The 27,128-nt window shown below is 40.8% G+C and overlaps 1 protein-coding gene and 1 pseudogene across 7 annotated transcripts in view; both read left to right on the forward strand.

Annotated features, from left to right (window-relative positions):
* Positions 1 to 25,527, forward strand: part of GAPVD1 (GTPase activating protein and VPS9 domains 1) — a 72,350-nt gene extending 46,823 nt beyond the window's left edge. For 3 of the 7 annotated variants that reach the window (XM_049628877.1, XM_049628874.1, XM_049628893.1), the window contains 14 exons: positions 64 to 183; positions 4,092 to 4,169; positions 4,305 to 4,675; positions 5,637 to 5,724; positions 6,730 to 6,810; positions 10,364 to 10,486; positions 12,042 to 12,171; positions 13,194 to 13,303; positions 13,499 to 13,658; positions 14,514 to 14,701; positions 15,400 to 15,613; positions 17,810 to 17,882; positions 18,814 to 19,011; positions 20,446 to 25,527. In XM_049628877.1, coding sequence (XP_049484834.1) covers positions 64 to 183; positions 4,092 to 4,169; positions 4,305 to 4,675; positions 5,637 to 5,724; positions 6,730 to 6,810; positions 10,364 to 10,486; positions 12,042 to 12,171; positions 13,194 to 13,303; positions 13,499 to 13,658; positions 14,514 to 14,701; positions 15,400 to 15,613; positions 17,810 to 17,882; positions 18,814 to 19,011; positions 20,446 to 20,586 — 2,075 coding nt within the window. In that variant the 3' untranslated portion in view covers positions 20,587 to 25,527. Of the gene's footprint in view, positions 1 to 63; positions 184 to 4,091; positions 4,170 to 4,304; positions 4,676 to 5,562; positions 5,725 to 6,729; positions 6,811 to 10,363; positions 10,487 to 12,041; positions 12,172 to 13,193; positions 13,304 to 13,498; positions 13,659 to 14,513; positions 14,702 to 15,399; positions 15,614 to 17,809; positions 17,883 to 18,813; positions 19,012 to 20,445 lie in introns of those variants that run through there. The other 4 variants (XM_049628886.1, XM_049628901.1, XM_049628908.1 and 1 more) reach the window with 3 other exon arrangements.
* LOC125923020 (single-stranded DNA-binding protein, mitochondrial-like) lies at positions 23,489 to 26,583 on the forward strand (annotated as a pseudogene).
* The last annotated feature ends 545 nt before the right edge of the window (positions 26,584 to 27,128 follow it).

A 27,128-nucleotide genomic window follows, 5' to 3' on the forward strand; every position in this document is an offset into this window, starting at 1 on the left:
ATACTTTTTGTGTGGTTATTTTGTTCTTCTTGGTATTTATTTTTTACTTTATTTATTTTAAAGGCATAAGTGCAACCTCCGAGGATATTCCCAATAAGATTGAAGACCTGAGATCTGAGTGCAGCTCTGATTTTGGGGGTAAAGATTCTGTCACTAGTCCAGACATGGATGAAGTAACTCATGGTAAGAAGTAGAAATGAGAGTGACCTAAAAATGATCCCATTCATGGGTGACATTGGCAGTCTTCCGTGTCTGTTGGTGATAGTACCAGTTGTTCTAGCACTTTGGGGCATGATTTGGCAGCAGGATAGAAGGCCTTGAAAATTCAAAACTCAATGTGGTTCAGTTAGTCCACTTTAGGAATGAATCGTAAGGAAACAGTTCCATGTATGCAGAAAGTCTTGTGCTTCTAATAGCATTTATACTGGTGTTGTCCATAACATTTATACCGGTGTTCTCCATAACATTGATTCGGCAGAAAACAAGAAACAACCTGAGAATTGGAAACTAGAATTCCTACATGCATTTTGATGCAACCACTCAGAATTTATGCAACTGGATTTTAAATCCTCTAAAGCATGTGAAATAACATGGAAAATTTTGGAAAATTTATCCTAAAGAACTTCCACATATAAGATAATGAAACATTACAAAACCGATCATAGAGAAAGTTCAGGAAAGAACTACCAAAATGCTAGCAGTAGTTTTTTGTACTGAGTACTGGGTTTTTAGATTCTTTTTCTTTTTTATAAAAAAATTCTTTGTTTTTTCTGAACCAAGGTTTCTGATCCTCCACACTATTGGCATTTGGGGCCAGGTAACTCTTTTGTTACGCAAGCCCGTTCTGTGCATTATAGGATGTTTAGTGGCATCTCTGGCCTCTACCAGGAGCACAGCACCCCTCTTCTTCCGCTCTGGTTGTGACAACCAAAAATGTCTCCAGATAGTGCCAAATGATCCCTTGGGGCACAAAGTAGCCTGATTTGAGAAGTACTGTTCTAAATGAGCAATTTTCAGAGTATAGTCTTCATGGACCACTAAGGGCTCTTAAGGCCCTTTTGGGGGCTGCAGGGTATGATGTCAGAACTGTTTTCATAATAGTAAAAGGTTGTTGTCTTTTCTCTGTGTCGACATTGACACTGATGGTGCACAGGCCAAGGTGGGTAAATTTGCTGGAGCCTTAGCATGAAGCAGAGCAGTGATAGCAAAGTCTTAGTGGTCACTGTATACTCCGTTAGTTAGAAAGCTTTACTTAGAGTGTCTTTCATGAAGCAGTAAAAATTATTTAATTACATCTCAACCCTGAGTACACATCTGTCTAAAATTCTGAGGAAATATGAAATACCCCTAACGCATTTCTCCTGCATTCTGAAATGTGGTGAAGTGTCTCAAGGAAAAGCACTTGTATGGTTATTGGAGCTGTGAGCTTAACTAGCTGTTTCTTTTCTTGTTTGTTCTTCACAAAACACCATTTTTGCTTGAAAGAATGACTGACAAAAACTGTAGTTATTCAGATTTGGGTATTTGGCAGGCATTTCTTGAAAATTAACAGAGTGAGCCTATCGCTTCAAGGAAAACAACTGACAATAGACTTTATTGCCAATGATAAAATTCACGCTTTCATATAAAAATCAGAATTTCGGAAAACTTGTATCCACCTCCATGACCTTGACAGCTTTCTGATACGTAAAGACTTTTCTGGGGAGATTGGTGGTATTATTAAGATTGTGGTTTTTTAATATTATGTATTGAAATGTGTCAACCTGTGGAAGATCTGTGTATCTAATTACACCAATATTTTCCAGGTGATGAATACATGATGTTACAAAAATCATTTAAAGTGCAAGAAAGACAGACCAACTAATTTTAATGTAACAGAGTACAAAAAGTTCATTGATTTGGTGTCACATTCCAAATTGTAGCTTACCTTTAAAATACTCCTTGTCAAGATTTGGTGTGGTAGCACAGAAGAATGTCCCCAGTTATCTGAAAAGGCTGTTATATTAAAATATCTTCCCATTTCCAACTACATGTCTGCGTGAGGCCAGCTTTATATACTTCAACCAGAATACATACCGCAACAGATTGAAAGTAGAAGCATATGAGAATCCAGAGGTGTTCTGTTAAGCCACATGTTACAGGAATTCGTAAAAATGTCAAACAGTGTCACTCTACTTGTTTTTTACTTTGGGAAATACTTTTTCATTAAAAAAGAGTTATTTGTGTCACCATTTAATGGATATGTTTAAATGAATTAATATGTAAATATTTATGTTTGTTTTCAGTTGTAATTTATGATCTGGTAACTATCAATAGGCACAACCAACATAAACAGGCTCTGAGGGGCAATAGTTTTTAAGAATGTCAAAGTGTCCTAACAACAACAACAAAAGAATGTGAGAGAGTCCTAAGACCAAAATGTTAGAACTGATATTCTAAGCTGCCTTTCATAACAATACACTATTTTTATAATTTTAATAAAGGAAGGTGAATATAAGACCTAGAACAAAAGAAGAATCAAAAGGCTTAAAATCCAAGTACTAGCATTCATTATCATGAAAGAGCTCAGACTCAAAAAGTTTAGAGTAATAGTTTCTTTTATATATTTAAAAATTTTAGCCTCTACATACTTAATTAGCTGTTTCAATATTTCTGATTTTGGCTGTGTAGACATATGCTTAGAGGAGTCATTTTTACTCTGTAGCTGAAAATACTTCGAGTTTGTTTTGTGGTGTAATGTAGTATTATTATTCATTTTTGTTATGAGTTCTTTTATAAATTGTCATTTGCTGAGAACAATATCAGAATTTCAAATTTTACAACTTTCTATTTATACTCCTTCTAGGTAATATTGCCCTTACTTTTATAGGTAGAAGGAAGATGAGACTCAGGGAAGTTGTGACATTCTGAAGATTTTGATGTGATTTACATTTTTGGCTCTACTCTTTACATTAAATATAATACAGTTTGGCCATTAAAAGTAATCAACATGAGGATGCTAGACCACTTAAATGTCATTAAAATCCATGTAGGTAGATAAAAACATACCATGAATTTGAAGTAATCAGAATATATTAGGTTCTTTTTTTGTTTGTTTATTATTAAAAAAAAATTTTTTTAACGTTTATTTTTGAGAGACAGAGACAGAGCACAAGCGGGGGAGGGGCAGAGAGAGAAGGAGCCACAGAGTCCGAAGCAGGCTCCAGGCTCTGAGCCGTCAGCACAAAGCCCGATTTGGGGCCTGAACTCACAAACTGTGAGATCATGACCTGAGCTGAAGTTGGATGCTTAACCAACTGAGCCACCTAGGTGCCCCCTAAATGTTTATTTATTCCATTTGAAAGTGTGCACGAGCAGGGGAGAGTCACAGAGAGGGAGAGAGAGAGAATCGCAAGCAGGCTCGGCACTATCAGCTTAGAGCCCAATGTGAGGCTCAATCTCACAAACTGCAAGTCCATGCCCTGAGCTGAAATCAAAAGCCAGATACTTAACCAACTGAGCCACCCAGGTGCCTTGTTTTCTCCCTCCCTCCCTCCCTCCCTCCCTTCCTTTTCTTTCTTTCTTTCTTTCTTTCTTTCTTTCTTTCTTTCTTTCTTCTTTTCTTTCCTTCTTTCTTTCTCTTTCTTTTCCTTCCTTCCTTCCTTCCTTTCTTCCTTCCTTCTTTTCTTTCTTTCTTTCTCTTTCTTTTCCTTCCTTTCTTTTCTTTCTTTCTTTCTTTCTTTCTTTCTTTCTTTCTTTCTTTCTTTCTATGTTTATTTATTTATTTATTTTGAGAGAGAGTAAAGAGGACCAAGCAAACAAGGGAGGGGCAGAGAGAGAATCCCAAGCAGGCTCCTCCCTGTCAGGGCAGAGCCCGAAGGGGGCTCGAACTCCCGAACCATGAGATCATGACCATCTGAAATCCAGAGTTGGATGCTTAACTGACCAAACCACCCAGGCACCCCACATTCTTTTTTTTTCCTGATATGCCCCTCAAGTTTTATTGATCAGAAAAGGAAAACCTTGGAAGAATGCTAGAACCTTTTTCACTGTGTAGGAACTCTTACTGAGTGATGAGTTCTGATTTCTTACAGTTTGCCTGTTTGTTTTAGGTGCCCACCAGCTGACCTCTCCTCCTTCTCAGTCAGAGTCTCTACTTGCCATGTTTGATCCACTGTCTTCACATGAAGGTAAACTAGTCAAATGAGCTTTTTGACTCTTACCCTGGGTAGGAGAACAGAGCCAAAATCCTTTGTTAATGCCTTTTTTGGCATTAAAATGCCTAGTTCTGTCTCAGTTGCAAACTTTTTTTCCTCTTGTTCCAGGGGCTTCTGCTGTGGTAAGGCCAAAGGTTCACTATGCCAGGCCATCGCATCCACCACCAGATCCCCCAATCCTGGAAGGAGCTGTGGGAGGAAACGAGGCCAGGTTGCCAAATTTTGGTTCCCATGTTTTAACTCCAGCTGAGATGGAAGCATTCAAGCAAAGGCATTCATACCCTGAAAGATTAGTTCGCAGCAGGAGCTCTGATATAGTCTCATCTGTCCGGCGACCTATGAGCGATCCCAGCTGGAACCGACGTCCAGGGAACGAAGAACGAGAACTCCCTCCAGCTGCAGCCATTGGTGCTACTTCTTTGGTGGCTGCACCTCATTCATCATCTTCATCCCCGAGTAAGGACTCCTCAAGAGGAGAGGTATGGGACACAGGCCATATCAAAGAATTGTGCTGATTGTGGTCAGCTTTAGTGTTCTGCCTGGCTGTCTTGTTATCTGAAATTAACATGGCATATATAAATCTAAGAGGAAGGACAGACAGTAGTCATGATTAAGGGTGATCTGTCCATCTAGTTTGTTCACAACTGTGGTCCATGGGAAACCTGTACTGTTTTGCTTTTGTAGTAATATGTTATGCATTTTTGTGACACTTTCAACTTTTCTGCAAGCAATTTTTTATTTAATTTCATTTAAACCTTACAGTTTCCTTCTGAGTTGAGAAAGTAAATGATTTGTCTGAGGCCACATGATAGGCCAGTAAAGGAATTACAGTTTCTGCTCTTTGACATGTGATCTTAATAACTCATTATAATTGGTGATCAAAACAAGAACTCTGAAGTTGGTTGGATCTGGGTTTGAGTCCCAGCTATGCCACAGGCAGACTATGTAACTTTAGGGAAGATGGGGAGATAACCTTTTTTAGCCCCTTATTTCTCATCTATAAAAAGTTTAATAGTAGTATTTATCTCCTAAGGTGACTGTGAGGTTTAAGTGGGACTATATATATCCTTATACTCAATATTTGTCACGCAGCGCATACTCAGTTTTATTAGTACTACTGCTGCTGTCGTCTCTGCTACCTCTCTAGACTTTATTTGCATTACGCTTACACCTTCCCTAAGTATTTATTGAGTGCCTGCTGTATGCTAGGCTCTGTATTAAGGTTTCAGTTTATTAACAGTAATGAGATAGTGCCTGCCCTCAAGCAGATCATAGTCTGGTGCTTAAAAGGTGTACTTCCATATTTCAGAAGCGATAAGAACAGTTTGCTTTTAAGACAAACAAGAGTGGTTTTTGTATTTCACAGACAAACTGAAATCCTTTTCATAGTAATTTATCCTGCTGTCCAACTCCAAATAAAGCATCAAACTTTTTCTACAGACTGAAGAACGCAAAGATAGCGATGATGAGAAATCAGACAGGAACAGACCTTGGTGGAGAAAACGTTTTGTTTCTGCCATGCCTAAAGGTAATTTTATAAAATATTAGAATTATATTAGCAACAAGAAGCAAAGCCCCCAAATCTCTTCCAGAGAGCCAGTATGTCAACTTCTCTGTGAGGCTTGCTGGGCCTAAGTTTCTAGCTGTTTTGAGGGTATAGAAAATGGTTTCACTCAGGTGAATGCTAAGACAGACCTTTAGAAATGATAGTTCTTGTTCATTGCATGAAGTGGTAGTGGTTTCATACATGGAAGTCAGGCAGGTGACGGTTGTTTAAATATCATATATTGTTGAAGTTAAAGATAGGACTTTTGACATATGTATTGCTAATAATTATTGCAGGAAAAAGGGGTGCTATTGGTAATAAAACATTGAAAATTTATCCTTTACATTCCTGGAATAACTTAAGCTTTTTATGGTTATGTTCGTTGAGAATGTTTATATCCTGAATATTAGTGAGTATTTTGGAAGGCAGTTGTATAAAATCGTTTTATTTGCTTTCTCTTTTTTTTTTTTTCCTTGTGAATAGCCTGGCATTGTACCAGTAGATATTGAGAATTGAGTTGACAAAAGCGTCTCTTCCTGCAAGGAGAGATCGTCCAGGATTAAAGCTAGGGACTTCTTCTGAAGGCCTCTTCTCGGCACTGTGGCACTCAGGAGCTGAGGAACACTGCTTTCACGCCGCACTCAAGCCCACTTGATGAGGAGAGAATGAGACTGAGAGCTTTGAGTGTGTTGTTTTTGAGCAGAGGTTAAGAGGCAGTGGTTTTGATTTAGTCCCAATAGATCCGAATTAAATCATTCTTCCTGTGGCAGATGACCCCAAAGCAGATTCTGCAAGCTTCTGTAAGAACCTTCAATGCTATCTTAAGAACGATGATCAGTTGACACTCGGGATTTCTTAGCTTTTAAACTTTTCACCTTCCTTTCACTTAGAAATGTTGGCACACCAGTTAATACTCCAAAATGACTGCTGTCTTCCGAGTAGTGCAGTATGTTATATGTCACACTACTGACTTTATTTAATTTCCAGCTCCTATACCATTTAGAAAGAAAGAAAAACAAGAAAAAGACAAAGATGATCTGGGGCCTGACAGATTCTCAACACTCACAGGTTTGTAGACCATGGACTTCCTGGCTCCTTCATTCCCAGAGCACATATTTCATAACACTTTTTCTTGGGTGCCATAAGCGTTGCCTTTCTAGAAGAATGTGTTTGTGTGTGTACAGTGGGGAGTATGTTCTTCATAGCTCTGTGGTATCCAGTTGGTGGCCACAGTGAATCTCAGTGTGCTCTTCCTGCAGACCGCCACCACCATCATCATCCTCATTATCATAACTTCTGTTTATGAGGAGGCTCCTGATCCTGGGCCTCTAGGCATTCCCTACAACTCGACATGTCAGTGGGATGATGACACGCAGTGCCTTTTAGGAGAGTGTGGTGATGGTTCTAGTGCGATGCATGCCACATCTTTGGAACGTTGATTGTATAGTTTTCGCTAATGTTGATCAGAGAATTCTAAATTTATTTCCATCTATAGTTCTTGATTATTCGGGATCATAGGGAAATTCTGCTTGACCTAATCATTTCCTTTTTGTGTGATAAAATGTTCAAACAATATCATAAATTTATGAACTTTGCCAGTTTTTTACAGCTTGAATCCTTTTAACATTGCTGTCTGGCCCAAGGAAAAGACACCTAGGAGGGGTTGGGTTTTACTTTATTCAGCATTTGTATTTTTGCAGCTTTCTGTTTGGCATATTATGAATGAGCACCCTAAAAGGAATGAGTTTGAGGAGAGTGTTAATGACCCAAGCTTGAGTCTGATAGCTTTGTACTGTTTCCAAGGACTGTCGAGCATCTAGAGGGAAATTAATTTCTCACCTCCTTTTTTTCTTACCTTGATTTTCAATTATGTTATCCCACTAAGTTAAAATGAAGATTTTTATTAAAAAATGGCATAGGTTTCCAAAGAACATCCTCCTCAGAGAGCTCAGTATAGTACAGGTAGAATCCCATTTTAATGCATGTTATTCTAATATCTGGCTCCTTCTAATTGGATGTATTTCCATGGTCTAGCATACCGTCTGGTGAGGTGACTTTGTGGGAATGAAGGGCTTTGGAGAGCAGGCGCTGGGCTTCCAGGCCATGGTTCTGTGCGAGAGCCAGCAAGCCTCTCTTATTCAATCAGCAAATACTTTCTGAACATCTGACTCGTGCCAGGCACTGTGCTGAGTGTTGTAGTTATTAAGTCAAATCACATGTCCCGTCTTCTTCAGGAATTACAGTCTGATTGAGAAGAATTGGAAACATTTGTTTCCTGTCCATGTTCCTAGTATTAGAACACCACCAGCATTTATGGAGGGAAATTCTTATAATGAAATCTGTTTTTAAAATGTCGAATCAGTCATTGGAGAAGTTATAAGTTATTTTTTACTTGTGTCTTTGGGCAAACATATTTCTTGGTTCTTGGTGCCTAATCTAGAAGCTAAGTAGGGTAAGTTTTTTTTCCATAAGATACTTCATTTTCTTTGTATTTGATTCAAGCAACTTAGATTCCCTACTAATGTAGAAATATTTCTACCCAGTTCTAATTAGTTACCTGTTGAAAATTATCGTTAAAACAATTTTTAAATGTTATGAAAGGATATTTCTTAACAGTCTGTCCATAATCCAGTCACCCTAACTGTTCTTTTTTTTTTTTTTTTCCCCGTGTTGTTTCCCAGTCTTTCCATATTTGTATGTGGCTTTTTCATGACGGAATCAGATTATGTGTGTAACTTTGCATCCTTCTTTCACCAAATGTGATTTCATAAACCCTCTCCAGTTTCTACTAGACATGGTTGGTTTTTAATAATTTGTAGTGACTCACAGATAATCTGTCATATCATTTTATGGCCTCCTGAATGTTCTCTTACTTTTGGATACTTAAATGGTATCCAGTTTTTTACTGTGAAAATAATGCTCACAGCTTCGTATATACAGCATTTTTTGTTTATTTCCATTATTTTCCTGGGATAAAATTCTTTTTTTTTTTAATTGCTAATGTTTATTTGAGAGAGAGAGGAAGAGAGAGAATCCCAAGCAGGCTCTGTACTGTCTGCACCAAGCCCAGTGTGGGGCTCGATCCCACCAACTGTGAGATGATGACCTGAGCTGAGGTCAAGTCAGATGCTTAACCTACTGAGCCACCCAGGTACCCCTTCCTGGAAAAAAATTCTTAAGAATGGCATAGAATTAGAGGTTATAAGTGACATTATGGCTATACGATTAGCCAAATTTTATTCCCTTTTTCAGAGCCCTCAACAGCACTCAAAACCAATAGCAAAAAGGTACTCCCCTTCCAAAGAAAGATTTTGTAATGATAGATGTTTTATCAGTTTACATTTTGAAGATCAGATTTTATTAGAACTCTTTTCTCATGAATTCAAATACCATTACAGCAGGAAGATTCAATTACTTTGGAAATCCTCTTTTTCTGTAATTTACTGCAATTATACAGAGACATGGATACTAAATTTTATTTTCCATGGAAACGGAAGAGCCCATGAGCATATACTGCTTAACCTTTCTATACCTGATTTCCTCCTCTAGAGAGTGAAGGTGATAAAAGTACCTCCCTGTAGGGTTGTTGTGATGATTGAGATTGTTCGTAAAAGGTGCTTAGCACAGTTTCTGGCATGTGGTAAGTGCTCAAGAAATGTTAGCTGCTATTATTATTAGCTGCTATTACGCACCCACATATATAATCTAGTGATTTTTTATGTGTTGTTAGACTTCTTGAAAAATGGGATTCTACCAGAATATGGACATTTGTGGTTACCTGCTTGGTCTGGATCTATCTCAGGAGTTTGCATTTCACTATAGAACTTTATTTTGTCCCATAGATCTGTAGCAGCTCTTTGCTTTGATGACTGTTAATTAATGACTCTGCCACCTTAGGCTCCAGGAACACATTTCAGTGTGCTGATTTTGCTGACAGGATAATGGTCCTGAAAGTAAACAGTGCTACATCTGTGATTGTGATAAGCTTTTTCTCCCTGTACCCTGGGTACATTTCCAGCACTCTCCAGCAGTGGCTAGATTCACAAAAGTGCTCTCTTCCAGCAGCTTCACTGTCGTGGTCAGATTTAGTGAGACGGAATATTAATATCTAAAGGTTTGAAATGTGTAGAGAGAGAAAGTCATACAGCAAGAATGGAAGAAGGCATTTTTTTTTTTTTATTTAAAAGGGATTAATTCTAAATTTGATACTTTTTTTTACCCTTCAGCATGGAGATGTCTGAATAAATGAATCTGCCTATAACAATGCATTGTTGGAAGTTCTGTTAGCATGCATTGCTAATAACAGTGACTTGAGTTATAAGCACTTTAGAAACCCATCATCCATTTAGTCTGCACTGAATTTCTTAACACCATCATGCAGAATTTTGGCGATGATGAGAAAGTGGAGCTAATCCTCCCAATTGCGTGCTTTGGCAAGGCTCTCAGACCTAGAAATGGGACGAGCAGGCAGCTGCATGGTGCCTCTTAACATTGAGATATGTGCTCTTTTTAAGTCTCACCTCCTAATCCGTCTTTGGGATTATGCTACTGGTATCATACTAACATCAGAGTTGGTGCAAACCAAGGGAAGCTAATTCTCTCACTCTCCTTTCCCCTGCAGATGATCCCAGCCCTAGACTCAGTGCACAAGCTCAGGTCGCTGAGGATATTCTGGACAAATACAGGAATGCCATTAAACGAACCAGCCCCAGTGAAGGAGCAATGGCAAACTATGAAAGTACAGGTGATAATCATGATAAAGATTTGAATATAGTTAACCCTAAACAGTGTGGGGGTGGCGGGTGGGAAAGGGGGTAGGGGCACCAACCTCCTGCATAGTTAAAAATTTATATGTGACTTTTGACTCCCCCAAAACTTAACTGCTAATAGCCTGCTGTTGACTGGAAACCTTAACAGTAACAAATAGTTAACACATATCTATGTTACACGTTTAATACACTGTATTCTTACCGTAAAGTAAACTAGAGGAAAGACAGTGTTGTTAAGGAAATCATTGTTAAGGAAATACAGTCACAGTACCGTATGTATTTATTGAAAAAAATCCATGTAGGGGTGCCTGACTGGCTCAGTCGGAAGAGCCTATGACTCTTGATCTTGGGGTTGTGAGTTTGAGCCCCCGCTTTGGGTGTAGACATTGCTTAAAAATAAAATTAAAAAAAAATAAGGAAAACAAATCCATATATATGTGGACCCATGCATTTCAAACCTGTGTTGTTCAAGGGTCAACTGTACTAACTTTGGTATCACAGTGAAAAAAGTGATCTGAATAAAAAGTAGCTTTTTAATAGCTACTTTGAATAGTGTTCAGAAAAATATGGTATAATCCCCATGATGAAGAGGAGAGGAAAAGTATATAAAAGCATAAATTGTGTGCACATGTGTTTAGGCTTGTATGTGCACAGTGTCTCTGGAAGAATCTGACAAACCTGTAATGTGAGCTGACTCAAGGGAAATTCATAGGGAGCACAGTGGGAAGCCGGAGTAGAGGAGAACTTCCCATACTTACTATTTTGAAAAAATAAGTAACAAAAGATTTGAAAGAATAGTACAGTGGAGGTCCATATTCCCTCTACCTTTATCAGGTGTTAACATTTTGCCACCTTCTCTCCATGTATTTTTTCCTGAAGCATTTGAAATTATCTCCTAGTAAACATATTTGCTCTATGTAAGGACAGGATCTTTATTATACTAATGAATTTTTATTCCTTTTGATTTTGTACATGAACATATTCTCTAAATTGGTTAATTAGAAACATAAAAACCGCTGCGGGAACCACAGATCGGTCCTGGCTGCATTTGTGAGTTCGTCCCAGCTCATTCTTGGGCAGTGGGAAGGGCGCTCAGGTCTCCCAGCCTCCTTACTAGGGCGCGTGGTTCACCTCAGCAGCCAGCTAGCCCAGGGCTTTACAGCAAGCCGCTTTCTGATTGGGCAAGACCCCATGTCTATAAAAGAGGGTTTTATGTAGAATGATTTTTGAGGCTCCTCTTGGTTCTGTGGTTCAGTGAATCTGATTAGAGCATTATCTGTTTAGTCACAGACGTTTGTTGTTTTGAGTTAAGATTGGTACAGGAAGTAAAAATCATTCACTTCTCAACAACTGCTCCCTTGATTTATTGTCATTGCTATCAGCTTGTTTAAATGAATGCTTTTCCTTCTTTCTCCAAGCACTCCGGCTGAAAAGCACAGTGCAAATTTATTGTTGAGTTGCTCTGAACACGTACTAGTGCTAGACCCCCAGGTTAACCTGCTTATCCTCTCTGGGGGTGGGTTTGTGTAGAGGTCATGGGTGATGGTGAGAGTGCACAGGACTCTCCTCGTGAGGAAACACTGCAGAACATGTCGGCTGATGATCTCCCGGACTCCGCGAGCCAAGCGGCCCACCCTCAGGACTCCGCTTTTTCGTACAGGTATTTCTTTGAGAGGATTGCGAATTTGTGGGTTTGGACTTTCCATCAGCACTGCTGTCACTGCAAGTCAGGATTCATTGAGCCATCTAGTAAATGTATAAAGCAGGGGAGTCGTCTGGGTGGCTCGTTCAGTTGACATCTGAATCTTGATTTCGGCTCAGGTCCTGATCCCATGGTTGTGGGATCGAACCCCACATCAGGCTCTGTGCTGAGTGTGGAGCCTGCTCAAGATTATCCCTCTGGCCTTCTCCCTCGTTTGTGCTCTCTCTCTTAAGAGAAAAAAACCAAACCAAAAAAAAAAAAAAAAAAAATGTATAAAGCAGAGAGAATGAATGAAATGCAGTTTCCTGAGAAAACCTTGCTTCACTTTGGATTCCATACATCAAACACTGTAATTCAGGAGTGAAGAAACATCCACCTCGTGTGCTCACAGGGACCACATACGTCCTTTAAATGAAACAAGTGGCAGTGCTTTTGCAGACCCCAAGCTCTCTGCCCACGTGGGAAATGCTGGGGGAGACCAAGTGGGTGGTAGGGTGAGCCGCAATTTCAAGCAGTAGAGTGATAGAAAGGGCTTCTTGTCGAGTGGTGAGCTTGTCTTGTGTCAAGATCAACCTTTCTCAGGAGACCTGGTGGACAGTGTCCTTAGTTTGGATGGTGAGATGGTTCTGGTGACTTTTGTGGTCCCTCCTGACCCTGGCATCATGGCGCTTTCTCATTCTCCTCCCAGTGGCCATTGTGGGATTTGGTTTATGTTACAGGGTCCAAAAGGATTTGTTTGATTCTGGTGACTTTACAGAATAGTCTTTGCCCAGAGCATTTTTATATAGCCTTGCTCCTCGGGTAACAAGTAAAGCCTGTTCCTTTAAGTGAGCTGTCAGTAAATTAAAAATTAATTATTTATTTATTTCTGCTCGAAACATCTGAGTCCTGAGGTAGCATATTAGTTTGCATAGTGAGTGTTCATAAAATATGACCATCTCTGGATAAAGAAATTAATGCACTTTTGGTTCATTCTTCAGAGATGCAAAAAAGAAACTGAGACTTGCTCTTTGCTCTGCGGATTCCGTTGCTTTCCCAGTGCTAACCCATTCAACAAGGAATGGTCTACCAGACCACACAGACCCAGAAGGTAAGTTTTTCCTGTATTTATAGGTTGGATCATATGAAACCGCCTGTATTCCACTGTATTTAAGCTGTGTAACAATTCCATATGGTTTAGTTCTGCTGATCCATGGTAGAGCAGAATGGGATATCCCAAAGGCTGAGGGATGGTATACAATGGAAATTCTCAACAATAACAGAATTCTTTTGTTTGTTTGTTTAGACAATGAAATTGTTTGCTTCCTAAAAGTTCAAATAGCTGAAGCAATTAACTTACAAGATAAGAACTTAATGGCTCAACTTCAAGAAACTATGCGCTGTGTGTGCCGCTTTGATAACAGAACTTGTAGGAAACTGCTGGCCTCTATTGCCGAGGACTACAGGTAATTGCCCAGCTTGCTTCACTTGTCAGCCTATTTTCAGCTCCACGTGTCTTTTTTTATTTCACAAGTGAATCTGGGCTTACTGCAATGTGCTTGGCTGTGTTTACCCGGATGACGAACACGTTTGGATATTTATCTGGAAGTGTAGTTGTAAATGAGCAGTTCTGACTAACAGAGAAATTCAGTTTCCTTCAGCTTTGCACAGAAGCCGTGCTAGCAGAGGTGAGGCCAGAATAGCTAGGATATCCTTCTCCTTTTTTTCGGGGTGATAGGAAAAACTATTTCCTGGAGTAGGGAAGGAGTAGGCCTAAAAATTGCTGCCCTCTGTCTGCTGCTAGCCCTTTGCTAACAGTTCAGGAGAAGAATGTAATAGAGATCCTTGGGAAATGAAGAGGCCCCTGGGCTTAGGGAATGGGCACTTTAGTGATTGTTACAATTAGACTATAAGCAAATAATTGATGATACGTTTAATGGTCTAGTGGTGTATTAACCTATATTTTGTAATTATTTTAGTCTTCTATAGCTATCAATTTCCTGTGAAGTATGAGGTCCTATCCTACCAACATGGAGACTGTGGGCCAAGATAAAATAGACCAACGATGCCAAGGGACTTAGCAACATTTAGTGAGTTGGGTAGCTAAGTGTTCAGCCCAGTAGACGTTATTCTTCACAAATACGCACAATGGTTCTGTTTCTTAAGCAGGCAGCATTATTAGTCCTCAAGACAGTTGTCTGTAGCCTGACGTGGCTAAATGGTAAAACCAAAGTCTATGAGAGAAAAAATTAAGACTCTTAGTCTCCAAAAAAGTGTGCACTGTACGTATGTGATGTCCTGCAAAGCATATTTCCTTTTAGGAAAAGGGCCCCCTATATTGCTTATCTCACTCGCTGTCGGCAAGGACTGCAGACCACGCAGGCTCACCTGGAAAGGCTACTGCAAAGGGTCTTGCGGGACAAAGAGGTGGCCAATCGATACTTTACCACCGTCTGTGTAAGGTTGCTGCTTGAGAGCAAAGAAAAGAAGATCAGGGAATTCATTCAAGGTAACTAAAGACCTTTAGTTGAAGCATCTCTTCAGCCATGGATTCGTGGGGAGATTTGGAAATTTTTGTTTTGCTGATTTGAGTATCTGCATGTCTACAAGTAGTCCCTTAAATTCCCACGTGTTTTATGGATTCTTAATTAAACCTTAATGTCCAACCAATACATTCCATTTTTATCCTGGATCGAATATCTGTAGTTTATACAAAATTGGGAAAATTGGTTAGAGTTTTGGATCCTGTGTATGTTTTTCTCACATTTAAAAATAAAGCATATCATTTTTAAAAAGCTTTTAACTTTTTAATTTTTTAAATTCCACTATAATAATATATATATGGTGTTCTATTAGTTTTAGGTGTACAGTGTAGAGATTCAGTAAGTCTATACATTAGTGAAAGTATGTCATTTTTATATCGTTTTTAAATTTTTATTTTTTTTCTTAAAGTCAAAAAACCTTTTTTTTTTTCAAAGTATGTCATTTTTATGACAAACCCCTTGCTTTTAAACTTTTGCATATCTCTTACCTATCTTCTGATTTTAATGATCTGACCACATTCTCCTAAAAGAAGCCATATCCATATACACTTTTGGCTTTAAGAACATAATATCTGCAGAGCTAGTGATTAAAATGATTTCTGTAATTTCCTTTTTAAGATTATTCAGATAGTATATTATAAAAAATTATTATTTTGCATTGGAGACTTTCAGAAACTCACAGCAGCTGATGATAAAACTGCTCAGGTAGAGGATTTTCTGCAGTTCCTTTATGGTGCAATGGCCCAGGACGTCATATGGCAGAACGCGAGTGAGGAGCAGCTTCAGGATGCTCAGCTGGCCATTGAACGAAGTGTGATGAATCGGATTTTCAAGCTTGCTTTCTACCCTAACCAGGATGGGGACATACTTCGTGACCAGTGAGCACTCCCATGTTTACCGCACCTGTGTTGACCACATAGGGGTACATCAGCCAGTCCCGTGTTTTACACAAGCTGTGCATGAGACTTAGTGATGCCAGTAAAGGCAGTGCGTGCTATCGTTTTCCCCCATCTGAGTGACAAGGGAGAAAGAAGGATAGCACTCTGTTTTCAGGGAGTGGGGAATTGGGCCGGAGGGCATATCAATCGGTATGGCCTTCCTGGAAGGCCCTGCTGCTATTCTGCCTTAGCTGTTCTCCCCTTCTTTCCTCTTCCTGCTCTTCCTTATCCTTCACATCTTGACTGCAGCACCACTCTTCTGACCTTTCTGACCAGGGTGAGTCCCTGGCAGGGCTCTCTCGGACCTGCGTACCTTTCTTTAGCACTTGCCACTGTTGGGGTTTCACATCTGGTAGAGTCACAGTTCCTCGGCCTGGCACTACTGGCACGTGGGGCCAGGTAACTCCTTGGTGTGGGAGGCTGCTGTGTGCCTTGCAGGATGTTTGGCAGCATCTCTGGTCTGTACACAGGAGATGCTGGTAGTTCCCCACCAGTTGTAAGAACCAGAATGTCTCCAGACATTGCCAGATGTCCCTCGGGAAGAGGGGAGGTGCAGAATCACCCCCTTAGTGATCCCTGCTGTGTGTGGTCATCTGGTGAACGCTTCTCTCCTCCACTGGATTGTCGTCTCCGTGAGAGCAGGAACATAACGCTGTTAGTTACCACTTTGTCCCAGCATCAAGCAGGGCTTGACTTCTGTATGCTCATTATTTATTTATTAAGAATGAAAAGCTGTATGTTTGAATATCAAAAAATATCTGGAAATCTATGATGTATGAGTCATGTCTCGATAAAGCTGGTTTTAAAAAGTAATCCTAAAAAAAATTTATCCTGGGGGAAAAAAAAAAAAAAAAGAAACCTGGAGTGGTAACAGTGGTTATATTTGGGGTAATGAGACTATGGGTGATTTCTCATTTTCATTTTCCCTCTCTTGCATTTTCTTGAACACTGCTTCACAACCCTGTTTCTGCCCCAGGCATGTTGAGGTGGCTACTCTGTCCCCAGCAGTAACACCAGCTTACTGTGCCAGTGACTCTCAAGGGGTCCATGTGATAGGACCTCAGGATGAGTCATGAGTGGTTAATAGAAGCTTTCTTTCACAGAAATGCTAAGGTCTTACATGTATGTTTGAGAGCACTCACTCTTCTGTGAATGGGTTAGGGTTGTTCTAGCCTGCCTCTCCCGCTCTTCATAGTCTAAGAGGCACACCCCATGGGGCGCCTGGGGGGCTCAGTCAGTTGAGCATCCGACTTCAGCTCGGGTCATCTCACGGTTCGTGGGTTCGAGCCCCACGTCGGGCTCTGTTCTGACAGCTCGGAACCTGGACTGCGCTTTGGATTCTGTGTCTCCTTCTCTCTCTGCCCCTCCCCCGCTCACGCTCTGTCTCTCTCTCTCTCAAAAATAAACAAACATTAAGAGGCACACCCCGGCTTCTGTGCCTCATTCACCAAATGGGACATATTTTCTTTCCGGAGACCAGTTTTTAGCTTCCAGAATGGGATAAATGGGAGTAGGGGCATTCAAACTGTATTTCCTGCAAAGAGCAGTATTAGGTACCCTCTCCTCCGTGGCATGTCTTCAGGTTTTATAGAGTGCACAGTTAACCAGTGCTCCGGAAAAAACAGTAGAAGCCAGGAAGGCTGGGTTTAGCCCCTGCTGCTAACCCTTGTGTGACCTCAGGCAAGCCTTTCACCTGTCTAAGCCTGATTATTTTCATCTATGAAACAGGAGAGAGGTTGAGTGTTCTCAGAGTCCCTTCTCTGTCTGAGCTTCTGTGGTCTTTGGTTTCTGGCTTTTAATCCCTCTACTTCCTCTGTGCTTTTTACTAATGAGTGTGTCCGGGTGGCTTCTGGGCTAGGGCTCCTCCCCTTTCTCCTTTGGAATGCTGAACTGGGCTGGGAAGGAAGGACTCCCTACTCTCCTTGCCTCCCCTCAGCCCACTCAGCATTTCTAAGGAGATCCTAAGTGTGAGACACTTTTGACAAGAGGGAATACTTACAGCTAAGCGTCTCAACTGTAATTGTAATCTGTCTCTCGAAAGAAGTCTTAACGTTTTAAATGTTTTGAAAAAGAACATTTGTTATGTGCCTTTTTTTCTGAAATATGTATTTACATATGTGTTTTTGGGGTTTTCAGAGTCCTTCATGAACATATTCAGAGATTGTCGAAAGTAGTGACTGCGAATCACAGAGCTCTACAGATACCAGAGGTAATACAGTTTTGTGTAGTATTAGTAGTTGCTTGATAACGCCGTATGCACGTTCAGAACATGATAAATTATAAAACACAACTTGCATTCAAGGTATTTCTAACTTTAAAGTTGTCAGAGGTCCTAGGATTAACATATCCTGGCATGGAAGGGGCCTTGGGGAGAGGAGGAGGAGGGCTGCACCGAGGGGCCCCTGCCCAGATGCCACTCAGCGTGCGGGCGGGGCTTCTGCCTACACCTGCTCCGCCTGCAGCAGCCTTGCTCTCCAGGGATGTTTTTATAGCCAGGTTTCTGCAGAAATGTCCCATTCGAGTAAGGGATCTGGTGGCACTGCACAGAATGTGACAGCTATTCCAGGGGAACAAATTGAATCTGCATGTGACATCAAAGTTACCTGTTAGTGTCATACAGTGTCTACAGAATAATGGACAATTTCAGGTATTTGACTTTTCTGGTTGTGTTATTAGTGTCCCCACTAATGAAGTGTCAGTATAAGTTTATAAATTACCTTGGTTTTTTTTAATCTGTTCTTTCTAGAACTACTGCAACAAAGGTAACATATTTTTACGATATTTTCCTTCAGAAGTAGCTTGTTTGTACTTTTAGAATCAGCTGCTCCTTGTAGATAAGTTCCATTCTAGCTATTTAAGAAAGATAATTGTTTGGCATTTTATGAGGTCTAGGTTGGTGTTATCATATGTCCTTTCCTCCATTAATGGAGGATTGATTCATTTGAAAATGCAAAGCAAATTATTTAAAAATTTACTAAACTTCAGTCTTAGTGGAAGGGAGGGAACCACAATCTGGTTTTACAGAAGAAAGGAAAAGGCACCAAGCTTACCCTTCTGCTTCCTGACATGGAGGTTGTCCTGGTCGCTTCCTGTAGTTGCTGTTGAATTCAAGATTCGGGTCTGTTTGTGATCTCGCTTAGGTTTATCTTCGGGAGGCACCATGGCCATCCGCACAGTCAGAAATCAGGACAATAAGTGCTTACAAGACGCCCCGGGACAAAGTGCAGTGCATCCTGCGAATGTGCTCCACGATCATGAACCTCCTGAGTCTGGCCAATGAGGACTCCGTCCCCGGAGCAGATGACTTTGTCCCTGTTTTGGTATTTGTGTTGATAAAGGTGGGCCCCTCACTACTATTAATGAAGACAGTTTATTTGGCGGTTCCAAGCAGGTTGGTGCGGGGCTTCACGTGCTCTTCCCAGTCTCAAGCTCTGTGTTACCCAGAAAGAGTCTAATGTGAAGTCTTGTTCTGTCCAAAAGTTAAGATTTTCGAAAGAAAGGATAGGAGGACCGGATTCCTAGATGAACATTTTCAACTTTTACATGCCTGAGGTTCTTGGTTGGGGCTCGGTATGTAATTATTGAGTGAGTGAATGAGGGAAAATTCTTTCTATTGTGCTCTTACCATCTTCTTCCACACTGAATTCCTCATAGTCCTTGTCACCTGAACCGTCAAATCTACCAAACACCTGTCTCCATGTTATCTTTTTAAAGGTTTGTTTATTTATTTTGAGAGAGGGAGAGAGAGCAAGCAGGGAAGGGATAGAGGGAGGGAGAGAGAGAATCCCAAGCAGGTTCTGGGCTGTCAGCACAGAGCCTGACGTGGGGCTTGATCCCATGAACTGTGAGATCATGACCTGAGCCGGAATCAGGAGTCAGATGCTTAACCTACTGGGCCACCCAGGCGCCCCTGTGCCATATTATCTTAAAATGTACTGGTGTCTCTTGTGTTTTTTTTTTTTTTTACTTTAAAATTGAAATGTCATCGTTTAAATGGTTTATTGTGAGCATTTTCAGGGGAACCATGCAGTTTGAGCGCACACAGCTGCCAAGTGACTGTGTCACTTATGTGTTCCAGTTAGCTCAGACCACCTGTTGACGTCTAAAGTATATCTGACATATGTTTTACTAATTCTTGATATTGCGGTATTTCTGCAATCTGAATTCTTAGCTCAGTCAACAGCCTATAGGATCAGTGTGCGGTCAGCCTTCCCGACTCCTGCTGTCGGCCGTTGTCCTTGTATCTTCCAGGTGTGATGTGTCTCGTTCTTTGCAGAGCCAGTGCGAGCTCGTTCTGGGGCACAGGCCTTAGTGTGTCCTCCCAACCACTTACAACGCCTGTGTCTTTTCTGTCTATGTGAAGAAAGTGAAAAAGCAGGCAGCTCACCATATTATCTTTTTAGTTTTTTTTCTTTCTCAATTGGTGTACAGCCTTTATTTCCTTATCTAACATTCTGGAATCCTGGGATGTGTTGAGTAAAGTCCACTAGGATTAGTTCAGCCTCCATAAGGACCAGCAAGCTTCATTGACTTACAAGGATAGAAAGGTCTAGATAGTTCAGCTGGCATTAGAACCTGAGTTGCCTTTCCAGTATACCGTTGTTACTCATAGTGGCTAAGGTTTATAAATTGCTCCCGAAGAAGACTTTGGGGATTATTTTCAAAAGGACTGGTGTCTCTTTCATAGGAAGACATTGGAAGATGTGAGCTTAGAGGGTTTTCGCGGAGTTGTACATCTGAGTAATTGGCTCTCTTCGTTTTCACTTCTCTAGGCAAATCCACCCTGTTTGCTGTCTACCGTCCAGTATATCAGTAGCTTTTATGCCAGCTGTCTGTCTGGAGAGGAGTCCTACTGGTGGATGCAGTTCACGGCAGCGGTGGAATTCATTAAAACGATTGATGACCGGAAGTGACCAAGACCAAGGCCCACCGAGGCAGCAGACTGTTAGGCGGGCAAACAGCTCTCTTAGAAAACGTACCAGCTGCTTTGAAGGCTGAAGATTGTTTTTGTATAATATTGTACAGCGTTCAGACATTTTAAAACAGATCTTTACTAAACAGATTAATGAGCTAACAAGCAGGTTCTCTTTTCTTTGGGCTCTTTTCTTTTCTGTTGCATATTTGGTTATTTTCTTGTCCCAAGTAGAGACTAGTACTGCAAAAAGGGACCACATTTTTCAGGTATTTTGAAATATTAAAAAACAGAACAAAATCTAGAAAATTCCTAGATCTCCATTCACGAATACCCATTCTTTCCTTTTATTTAAAAAAACAAAAAAGAAAAAGAAAAGAACAGTACACCTCTTTTTAGATGCTGCGTAATCTTCTATGCATCTAATGGAAGGAAAATAGCAGTTGCACTGAGGATTATAATAGTGGTGACATTAGTGGCATTATATAAATACACTCACCTAGATCGAAAAGCTAAGAAGGAAATGTAAATATAATATATATTTATATTTGATGTAATATGGACATCTTCAGATTCTAATAAACAAGGAATATTGCTGATAGTAGGTTGTGACGTACCCTCTTGTGAAATGGTTTCCTTGACAAAGTTTAAGCTGAGCTTAAAAGCAACAAACAAATACACAGAAATATTTATTAAAGTGTAAAACAGTTTCTTGAACTTTCTAGGTGTGGAGTTTGATGCACAAGGCTGCCTTTGATGAGGGGTATAACAATCACTTAGACATTCCTCACCACAGACGTCTTTGAGCCTGCAGGAGGAGCGAGGTAGACTGTTTAATCGCCATGCGTTACATACAGAGGAACAGTAGATACCTAACATGTTACTGTGGTACATACTAAATACAGTGTAGAAACCCCAAACAGAACTCCTTTTAAACCTTTCATTGTAATATATTTTTGATGATTATTCACATTGAATGACAGACCAGGAATTCAGTGAATGTCATTTTTTTAAAAACTAATTTGTATTGTCTGCTCTAGTGATACAAGTTTTACTAGTGATAAACTATTTTAATCAACCATATTATTCTTATGGGAAAAAATCTATTTTGGCAGGTTTCTGTGCCTTTATTTCCCTCTTCTGAACAAAAGTCTGGGTTTCAGTATTTTGGTTTGATTGTATATTGATAATTAATCAGGAATGGGTGTTGGTGTGTGAGAAATTGGCTAGGGAGGCACACCAGAGCTTCAAGCACAAGTCTGGGGTGTAAGTCATCCCCGACTGCTCTCACTCTGTATGTTTCCTAAACTTGGTTAGCTTCTTTTATAACAAACTCAGTCCCATACTTTGAGTCCCTTGTTGCTAGCAGCATTTCTAGGCATTTTTAAGGGAACTGTGACAAACAGCGGTGAGCAGATGAATCCGGAGGCCATCTTCTTCTCTCTGAGACCTCTGTGTTTAATTGTGCCTAAAGAAGCTGGATTTTCTTTATGCTCCCATCTCTTCTCATTCATTTATTTTAGAATAACCGAGATAAGTTACATAGGAGTGTGGGATGTGGTTTCTGCCTTTTAGGGAGAGATCAAAATTAAACTAGTACTACAAAATGTCCTTTTGAATGTTAGGTCAAGAAATCTGTGTAGAGTCCTGTGCTTCATGGGCTGTGACTGTCAAACCTGCCTACGTATTAGAAGTCAGATCCTGTCATTAAATACTTTACAAGACAAACAGTCTGACACGATTTCTAAGACCTAGGGCGAGTCCATTTATTTCAGTATTTGATTCAATAAATGTTAAGTCAATAGAAGACTTGGAATAGTTGAAATTCATTTTTATGGGCTTTAACGGATTTTTTTTCCTCTCCAAATGGTTGCTAAATCCATTCTGTGTTATCACTATAGAAATAAATACGAAGCTGTGGACGTTGCACAGGGCTCTTTTCTGTGGAGGAGAAGGTGGTGAGTTGTGGGTGTAGGGCTGTGCTGGAGGCAGGAGGTAAGAGCCATGCAGTGCTGGGGCCAGGGGTGAGGGTGGAACCCCAGGGATCTGGCATCCGATTACACCTCTGAGACCGAGGCCCGGGCCTGGGGCTTAACTCGGGAGCTGGCGGAGAAGCACAGCCCGGCTCTTTAAGGAGTAGCTACATCTCCCTCTGCAAACCCTTTTAGGAGCAAGAACCAATCAGCATCAGCCATTTTGCTGGCTTGATTTCATGGCATGATTTTCTTATAGTGTTGATTTCTGAATTTAGGAGTTGGTGACTATCTGCGTGGCAGCGGTAGGGTGGGAGACAGGGAGTAATTTGACTTTGCTCCTTTGGGAAGGAGGGATAGTTGTTCTTTGGTTCTTATTACATTTCCTCCCAGCACTTATTTTATATGAGGGATTAGTGCAAAAGTATAAAATCACCCATAGGAAACAGTAGCCGCTGAGTATTATGTGGAATTTGCAATGATGTTGTTAAATGGAGAGAGAGTGGCTCAGTTCACTGAAATATTCTACAGTTAACTTCTCTAGTGAAAAATCAGTTTATGTTTTGTGTTAATATTCTGCTTCCTGAAAGTTAAGCAGGAGAAACACAGACTGAGGATTGTCTTCATAAAATTACTATTTTTTTTTAAACCTGGTAAATGTTTTTGTTTTCTTTCTCCGCTTTAGTTTACGTCTCAGCCCCAGGAATTGCTGGCTTCTGCTTTTTCTTTTTAAAACCTGCTTATGAAAGCCTTTTTTTATACAGATATTAAATTGCTGTAGTAAGAGAATTAGGCTTCGTGAGGGATTGAAAATAGATGTGATGCATGGTTTTCCCTTTTCCTGTTGCGTCCTGGAAGCCTTTGTTTAATCCAGACTTTCAATATACACGTTGCTGAGGTGCTAAGCCAGAGAACAGGAACCTGGCCCAAATGGTAGTGAGGCTGCGCTCTCGTCAGACCCAGCAGCTGAGCGCCCGTGCCCATCCAGCACCATCTTTGTGTAACCTGCCTTGCGGATTCCGGTTTGAGCCAAGTAAAGGTCAACTTCATGTTTTAAATGGGTGAGGCTTTAAAGACCCCGTTCTCTGATGTGATTGGGTGTGGAAAGGGAAAAGGAGGACCACACTTGCTCAAAATCATTAGTGGGTTGCATGGGAGGGATAGAAATGTAGCGGGGTTAGCTTCTTAAACGTTTTCCTCCTGCTTCTCCGTTCCTGCTTTATTTCTTTAAGGAAAAGTCTATGTTTGCCCTCTTTCTAGTTCTTTTAAATCTAGTGAATTTATTCTGTATTTGATTGCCATAATTCGGGGGGTGGGGGGAAATCAGAAACCATCTTGAAGCTCAAAGAATTTTTAGCAAGTAGATTAACAGTGACGAGGTATTTTAGATATTTTGAATGCCAAAATGCTTGAGAATTTCCCAGGTTAATACTTAATATACCTTAGAATGTAGGTTACCCAAGAAGTAAGATGACCAGGAACGGCTTTATTACCCTGGAGAACACTTAGAGAAAGGGAAACATAGTTTGCGCATTGTCACGGTTGGTGTGGTTGAGCTATGGAGTCACGGTGGAGCTCATGTGTCCCACAGGCCTGCGCTCAGCAATGGTTAAGTTCAAGAGTGGGGAGGTCCTCTCCACTTGGTTAATGGCAGACAGTGTGGGCAGGGGCCACACGCCTTAAAAATTCACCCCTGCTGAGTTGATACTCTCTGTCTTGTTTACCGTATTCTTGTGCTTCTCCTGTACTAAAAAGCTTTGTACTGCCTCTCCTCTCGAAACTGATAAAACCTTACCTAAGCCTCAGTTAATGAGCTTGCACAATCTTGTATATGTACAGGAGACTCATCCTGTCTTCTAATGTGATCACTAATGTACAGTCTCATTCTGTAAAACTGATTAAAAAGGGAGAGCAGTTGAATTCACTGCGTTTTATGTTTCCATCATCTATTTTGTACGCAGAAGCATTTCTGAAAGTTTCTTTCACTCCAAATATTACTAATGTTCTCCAAGAATTCACACTTGCCTTTTTTTCATCTGAACATCCAAGGATATTTGTTAAGTGTGGTCCAGGAAGGAATTAGAATGAGCTAGCGGTTACTAACGAGATTGTGAACGTTTACTGTTTTAACACAGTTTGTATCTGGCCCTTGTATTTGGTAGCGATTCATCAGCCTTAGTTCTGAGAGCAAAAGTCCTAATCACAGTATTCCCTGAAGCCTTTATTAACCTTTTCGGCCCAGGGGAGGTGCTATTAGACAAGGAGCCCTTGTCACAAGCTCACTCTGCAGGCTTCCCTTGCTGGTGGAAAGGTGCTTTCCCTGTATTGATTGCTCCTTATTTAGAAGGAAACATTAAAAAAATTTGATTAGGGCTCAGTGTTCATTCGGTCGTTCAGTATTAAAGTTCATGCTATCACTGGCCTAAAACTGGACATAGAATTCGACCCTACTTGCCAACTTGGCATTACCTGTGTGCTTGGACTCCTGTTACATTTGTACCCACTCAACCCTTCTCTCCAAAGAAGTGGCTCTGTAGCTTTTCCCAGAGGAGGCTGAGCCAGTGGCACTGTTTAGCTAGGCCTCCATGCAGCACTGCCTGTAAAACGTGTCATGATCCTGAAAAGGGAAATCCTTTCTCAGAAGCTCCTCTTGGCTGTAAACTAGAGATTTCAGTTTTCATCGGAGAGCTTTTGCTTCGGTCATTTCATTCCAGGAGAATCCTTTTCCATCTTCCTGGTGGTACCAAAATGCAGTACATAGACTTTTTAGAAAATTGACCAAAGAGGCTGGAAAATCTCTGGTTGCGAGAATCCCGAAAACATCTTCCGCATTTGGGAATAGTGCTCAGTTCCAAGTCATTGAACCTGTTGTGGATGCTGAACATGAAAACTACAGTAAACCTAATTCTGTTAACTAGGAATTCAGCATGTTGCTGGCCAAAACCATTAAATTTTATGTTCCTGTGAAACGAGTATCTGATGTGATTTTTTAAAGTAAGCTCTGTGCCTAACGTGGGGCCTGAACTCACGACCTCGAGATCAGGATTAGCCCGCTCCACTGACTGAACCAGCCAGGTGCCCCTTTTAATGTGATTTTTAAAAATGTAGGACATTTTCACTTCAGCTTTCCTTACTGCTCTTAATTTGTAGGCTTGACAAAAGTTTTTTAACCAGGGCTGTTGATTAATATACATAGCCGCTGATGTTTCTTAATCATTCCTGATGAATTGAGTCAAGGCCTCTGTTCCAACTCACTCTGGTCAAAGGAATTATAATCTCTGGGGTTGGGACCTAAAATTATGCCCCAGGGAGTTCTGTAAACCATGCTTTTCCAAACTTCCCTGTTGAGAATCACCTGGTACTCTTGTTTGTAAATCTGAATTTATTGAGGATGGAACCAGGAATCTTTACATGCTCAAGTGGTCCTAGAGAGTCAGGAAGAGGCTAACGATTAAATTGTAGAAAAAAAGAAAATAGAAGCCATATTTCAAAGAACTGTATTACAGGTACTTGATCAGTTTTTAAGAGCAGAGTCTGAAATAGCGAGCAGTTTCGTTCTTGAAAGATCTCTGAATCGTGTGCATTTACTAGGGCAAGTGGGTCAGGACCCTGTCATGACACAGGTGGAAGAAAAACACCCAGTCACAGTATTTTCTCCAGCAGCAAATGAGATGTGGCAATAAGAGAAAAGTGAAGCATACCAAGTGGGTGATGTCAGTCAAATGACAATGTGGCACAGTATGTCATTATTCCAGGCAAGTTTCAGAGATGTGGCCTATTGGTATACGAAGAAGGGTCTCGAATTTATATGGAAAGGGAAATAGACTATGGTGAATTCACGGACAAAAATAATGGAAGGTGACAAGGAACAACAGCAGTAGCTGATAACATTTTATTTCTGAGTGACCAAGTGACCAAACGAAGGCATGGAATGGACAGTTCTTATTTGGCCATTGTTTGGTCGTCTTATTTCCAAATCATGTATAGTCCTTATAATTAAGACAATTTTTTTTTAATGTTTATTTATTTTTAATTTTTTTTTCAACGTTTTTTATTTATTTTTGGGACAGAGAGAGACAGAGCATGAACGGGGGAGGGGCAGAGAGAGAGGGAGACACAGAATCGGAAACAGGCTCCAGGCTCCGAGCCATCAGCCCAGAGCCTGACGCGGGGCTCGAACTCACGGACCGCGAGATCGTGACCTGGCTGAAGTCGGACGCTTAACCGACTGCGCCACCCAGGCGCCCCAATGTTTATTTATTTTTGACACAGAGACAGAGCGTGACTGGGGGAGAGGCAGAGAGAGACACGCACAGAATCTGAAGCAGGCTCCAGGCTCCGAGCCATCAGCACAGAACCTGAGATGAGGCTCAAACTCACAAACCGTGAGATCATGACCTGAGCCAAAGTCAGACACCTGAGTCACCCTGGTGCCCCTAGTCTTTATAATTTTTAAGGGCAAGCAAAGTTTTCTTTTATATAAAAACAAAAGTAAGTCCTCCAGGTGGCATCCTCAGGGAAGTTTGAGAAGTGCCATGACAGCCAGCCTTTCACCAAGTATGAACCAGTG

The sequence above is a fragment of the Panthera uncia genome, chromosome D4, assembly GCF_023721935.1.
Source record: "Panthera uncia isolate 11264 chromosome D4, Puncia_PCG_1.0, whole genome shotgun sequence".
Classification (NCBI taxonomy): domain Eukaryota; kingdom Metazoa; phylum Chordata; class Mammalia; order Carnivora; family Felidae; genus Panthera; species Panthera uncia.